We start from the raw sequence: 6,031 nt of genomic DNA, 5'->3' as shown, positions 1-6,031 counted from the left end.
CCAAGTGACGAGATCACAATAGAGAATTTCTCAAACCAAGCACGGGGTGCTTGTTTGAGACCATATAATGCTTTCTTAAGCTTACAAACATATCCAGAGTCATGTGAAATACCAGGAGGGGGTGTCATATAAACTTCTTCTTGAAGATCTCCATTCAAGAAGGCATTTTTAACATCAAGTTGAGAAATATGCCATTGACGAATCGAAGCTACGACAATAAGAGTACGAATAGTAGTCATTTTTGCAACCGGAGCAAATGTCTCCTCATAATCCATACCGTATTGTTGAGAGTATCCTTTGGCAACCAACCTAGCTTTATATCGCTCAATAGACCCATCAGAATTAGTCTTGATCTTATACACCCAACGACAACCAGCAACACTCTTACCAGGAGGTAGAGAAACCAGATCCCAAGTATCTGTCTTATGCAATGCAGAAAGTTCCTCATCCATAGCTTGCTGCCAAAGCGGATCAAGAATTGCCTCTTTATAGGAAGAGGGCTCAACAAGACAATGAATAGAGGCTAAAAAGGAAGTAAATGATGAAGTATTAATAACAAGAATAAGCAAAATCTGGTAGTTTTGTGGACTTACGAATGCGGATGGATTGACATGGAGGTGGATCCACAATCTCAGATGAAGTTTGAGGGGCTGTAGATGAGAATGGAGCTTCAGGTGTGCCAGAGAGTAAAGTACCAGTACCTGCAGAGTTATGAGTACAAATTGATCGAACATGGGGAGAGCTATCATTACCAGAATCCTCAGAAAATGGATCTATACTAATAAGATCAGATTTAGTCAGGTTATGAGTAGTGGATGGAATAGAAAAGAAATATGCTCAAGGAAGACAACATGACGAGACACATAAAGTTTCTGAGTTATTGGATCAAAACAACAATAACCCTTTTTACCTTCACCATAGCCCAAAAAGACACAAATAGCGGATCGAGAGGATAGCTTATTTCGTTCTACATGAGGACGCAGAACGAAACAAGTACAACCAAAGACTCTAAATGAGGAATAATCAGGGACATACCCATATAACTTTTCAAAAGGAGATAGACTCGAACTATGAGAAGATGGAATTGTATTAATCAAGCTTACAGCAGTAAGAACAGCTTCCCCCCAAAACTCACTAGGAACAAAAGCAGACAACAAGAGAGAACGAGCAGTTTCGACAATGTGCCTATGTTTTCTTTCAGCAACACCATTTTGCTCAGGAGTATCTGTACATGAAGTTTGGTGAATGGTTCCATCTAGGGCAAGCAATTGGCAAAATTTATTAGAAGTGTATTCCCCACCTAAATCACATCTAAAGCATTTGATCACAGTAGAATATTGAGTTTTGATAAGAGCTCGAAAAGCTGCATATATCTCAAAGAATTCAGAACGATGTTTCATTAAATAAACCCAACAATAACGAGTATGATCATCAATAAAAGAGACATAATATCGAGACCCTCCTTTTGTGGCAATAGGAGAAGGTCCCCATACATCAGAATGAATCAAATCAAATGGTGAAGAAGAAACAGAAATACTTCGATTAAAAGGTAAGGCGGAAAATTTTGCCAATTTACATCCACTACAATCAGAAATGTCACAAGTTTTCAAATTTCCTAAAGCTCCTGTGGATGCCAAAAATCTCAAACGAGAAGACGAAACATGACCTAGATGGGAATGCCATAAATAAAAACTAGAAGATGAAATACTCAAACGAAAGGAAGACAAATCAATTGTAGTAGTAGCAGCGGCAGCAGTAGCAACTGGCACTTTTAACTCATCCAAAATATATAGTCCATTCTCCCTACGGCCTGTCACAATCAGCTTCTGAGACTGCAGATCCTGTATACAACAAAAAGAACCAGAAAACATGACTAAATAATCACCAGAATCACATATTTGACCAACAGACGCAAGATTCAATTTGAGTTGTGGAATAAGATAAACATTAGGGAGAGACATGTGAGGTGTGACAACAGAACCAACACCTGCTAAGGGCATTTGAGTGCCATCAGCAGTCATAACAGGAATGGAGGACAAAGGGGATACAAAGGTAAAAGATGAGGAATCTGGAGACATATGATGAGAAGCACCAGAATCCAAGACCCATTCAGAATGTGACATACCTGAGGAACTATGAGGCAACTGACCTATGGAAGAAGAAGCGGACATTGCTTGTGGCTGCAAGGAGAGAAACTTCTGAAATTGCTCAGCCAAAATATTAGGATCGGTAATAGAACTCGAGGAAGCTACTGCTGCAGTATTGTGGTGTTGTGGTTTATAACCCTAAGGTGGTCTATGAGCATTAGATTGTGACTGATTGCCAGGCTTCCAAGCTTGATTCTGATGTCTCAACTTAGGACACTGAGCCTTCCAATGACCTTTCTGCTTACAGAAGCTGCACTCATCGAAGCCAACCCTTGTGTGAGACTTATTCTGATGATTAGAGAATGACCTAGAAGGTACTGCTAGTACAGAAGGATTTGAAGCAGAAAGAATTCATTTTTCAGAATAAGACTGAAAACGTATTTCTTCAGCCAATAACTCACTGACAACAGAGTCAACAGAAGGCAGTGGAGAACGATGCATAATTGAACCTCTAAGTCCTTCGAAATCACTACGAAGTGCTGTTAAAAACTGTACCAATCTTTGCTGCTCTCTACGCTCAATATAGGCACCACATGCTTTTAATTCTGTTGATTCTGTAAGAGCCAATTGATCCCAAAGATCTGTCATAGCAGAATAAAACTCTCGAATACTCATATTCTTCTGATGAAGAGCTCGTATGTCATTCTCTAATTGATATTGTTTTGCAAAATTTGATTGTGTGAATAACCTTTGCAGATGATCTCAAACCTCTTTTGCTGTCTCATATTTCGCCAATTGCGTACCTATTGAATGCTCAACAGAATTGTTGATCCAAGTAATGATCTTTGCATTATTTGCTTCCCATGTATCTATCAAACCAGCATCCCCCTCCTCAATATTCTTAGGTATCACATAAGTTCCACTAACATACCCCCACATCTTCTTACCCTTAAGGAAATTTCTCATTACATAACTCCAATATGAATAGTTCTTCCCATCCAACCTCACACTCACATACTGAAGTGAATCATCTCTTTCAGTAGCTATAATCAACAATCACAGATAACCAGAATGCAAAAGTAGCGGAAGACAAAATACTCAATTGCAGAAACTAAACAAATATCTTCTCGAAATTATACGATTACTCCCAAAACACAAAACAAATTTGCAAAAACTGAACGCAGATACCAAATTGCAGAAGCTGAAGGGAAGACGAAATACCAAAATAATTACAGAAACTGTCGAAATACCAAAATAATTGCAGAGACTGTCGAAATACCTAATTTTGCAGAAGCGGAAGACAAAATATCACTCCAAAAAAAAGTTGGATCCGCGAAGCTGTATTTGGAATTAAGATTCGTTCCATAAAACCAGCTCTGATACCATGTTAAACTAATTGAGATCAAACACAAAAAGGAGGCTAGAATTCTGAATAAACTGTATATTATGAATGCATAGTCTTAACCTAATTACAAATAAAGTATATATAGGTTAAACTGAAAGTACTATTCTACCCTTAATAAATAAGACAACATAAATATTATTTAACAGTTCTTTCGGATTCAAAGACGCTAAAAGTAGTAAATGATGGTGTTACAATAGCTCGTGCTACAGAGCTTCCGGATTCAATGGAGAATATTGGGGCAATTTTAATCCAAGAGGTCATTCATGGTTGCTACATTATCCTCTCCTTAATATTTTGTTGATGTGTTATTTGATGTTGATCGATGATAAATGTGATATTGAAGTGACTTATTGCAGGTTGCTAGTAAAATGAATGATATGGCTGGAGATGGCACTACTACTGCTATTATTTTGGCTCGTGAAATGATCAAAACAGGGATGTTGGCAGTCAGTTTTGGGGCTAACCCTGTTTTTGTAAAGAAAGGAATGGATATGGCTGTCAAAGAGTTGGTCAAAGTGTTGAAGAAGAATAGTTTTCCAGTAAAAGGGAAGGATGATATAAAAGGTCTCTATGCCATCTTTATTTAAACTTTGTTCAAAACCATCATTTTGACTTGGAAACTACAATCTAGAATTTCTTCTCCTTGCAGCGGTCGCTTCAATTTCTGCTGGAAATGATGAATTTGTTGGGAACCTAATTGATGAAACTATAGAGAAGATTGGCTCTGATGGAGTAATCTCTCTTGAATCATCTTCAACCTCTGATACATTTGTGATAATAGAAGAAGGAATGAAGGTGATTAAGCTGCTAGTTCTCAATATGGTTTGAAAAATCCTGTCAGATAAATCACTGGAAAATTGGCATTACATCAAAGTTTATGTTAGAAGTTTATGATTTTATGTTATATCATTAGTCATAGTCTGAATGGTTAAACCATTTATTATCTGTAAATATTTAGGTTGGTTGAGCTTCTGCTCTTTGTACTTTCCAGGTTAACTATTTTGTTTTTTCAGTAACAGGGTAGCAATACTTGTGTAAACACTCTGCCTCCTATGAGTGGATAAATTTTTCAACTTTTTCTCTGTTTATGAAGTATGTATGTTTTCATTTCCAGTTAAGTTTGGTGTTCTTTCTCTGCAGTTTGACAAGGGTTATATGTCACCCCAATTCATCACAAACCAGGAAAAATCTTTGGTGGAGTTTGACAAGGCCAAAGTCCTTGTAACGGATCAGAAGATTGCAAATGTCCAAGAAATAGTTCTTGTGTTGGAGAAGACTACCCAACTCAGTGTCCCATTGTTAATCATTGCTGAGGATATCTCAAAGCCGGTGTTGAACAAAATGAAAGGTTTGCTCAATGTTGCTGTTGTCAAATGCCCTGGATTTGGAGATCGAAAGAAAGCATTGTTGCAAGACATTGCTCTTATGACAGGTGAACTTGCATCTTTCTTTCCAACTTAAATTGGTTATTCTAAGTTGTGCTCTATTGAAATATATTGACATATCAGTTAATGAATTATTTATCTTCCTCGTGAGTTGGGTTCGTGTTACATGTGCGAGCCTTCCTATGTGTGCACTGGATGTTCTTATATGTTTGTGTATGACCCTTGCAGGTGCATAAACTTTTGAGTATATCATGTTAATTTAAGATATCCTTTGATAATTACCTAGGTCTCAAACATAAGAATCGTTACTCTCCTCAATTATAAGAACTATTAATCTCTTTCATGCACTAGAAACAATAAATGATTTACTTGGATGCTTTGTTAAGATTGTAAAATCCTTTGATCAGTACTGTCGCTCGTCACCCGCGCAGCGATTTGACGCTCCTTTGCTTGATTTGGAGTTTTGAAAATCACCACCTAGTAATTTATAGGAAACTCGGATTTACTGGTCGTGGTCAGAGATTCGAGGGTACGGGACTGGTTGTGGCTAGAAAAGGTATTAACATCCCTACTACACCCTACCCGAGATAAGCTACTTTACGGTTTGATGTGATTTGAAAATTTAAAATATTAATTAAATTCTCAAGACTTTGATAAATCAGTTATTAAATCCCAGAATATATGTAGAAACTTGTTATTATATTTTAATGAAAAATACAACTTAATTTTATTTGTTCTTGAGATATTTAACCATATTTAAATTAACAATTAATTCTTTTTATCTTTTTTATTTTTATAATTCAATAACTTACATAAAAAAAAATATACAAACACACACTTCCACGTCACTTTTTACTATGTTACAATTTTTTTACAACATAACATAAACTAAAAACATGTAACAGCAATTTAAATACATATTCACACATTTAAACATTACAAAAAGGTCCCTGAAGAGCCCAGGAACTGCAGAGGAGGTCCTCAGGAACTGCGTGGGTTCGCGCGCCGCCGCGGGCACAACGTGGGAGCTGGGTGGATCTGAGACGTTCTCTCCTCCTCTCCCCTTCTCACCGGCGGTGGGAAGTGACGCCACCTGCAAAAACACCCAAAATCGCAAGCAATCGATTTTAGTTTTTTCTCTTTTTCAGATCTCT

At 37.2% G+C, this 6,031-nt stretch overlaps 1 protein-coding gene across 1 annotated transcript; it reads left to right on the top strand.

Moving 5' to 3' along the window:
* Nucleotides 1-256: 256 nt before the first annotated feature.
* LOC118036998 (chaperonin 60 subunit alpha 2, chloroplastic) lies at nt 257-5,286 on the top strand. The gene is made up of 5 exons (XM_073411666.1): nt 257-290; nt 3,639-3,748; nt 3,849-4,056; nt 4,142-4,287; nt 4,633-5,286. The coding sequence occupies exons 1-5, from the start codon at nt 257-259 to the stop codon at nt 4,951-4,953; spliced, it is 819 nt and encodes a 272-aa protein (XP_073267767.1). The 3' UTR covers nt 4,954-5,286.
* The last annotated feature ends 745 nt before the right edge of the window (nt 5,287-6,031 follow it).

Source organism: Populus alba, chromosome 10 (assembly GCF_005239225.2).
Source record: "Populus alba chromosome 10, ASM523922v2, whole genome shotgun sequence".
NCBI lineage: Eukaryota > Viridiplantae > Streptophyta > Magnoliopsida > Malpighiales > Salicaceae > Populus > Populus alba.
Note: the sequence above shows the minus strand (reverse complement) of the source record. Positions and strands in the feature narration are given on the sequence as shown.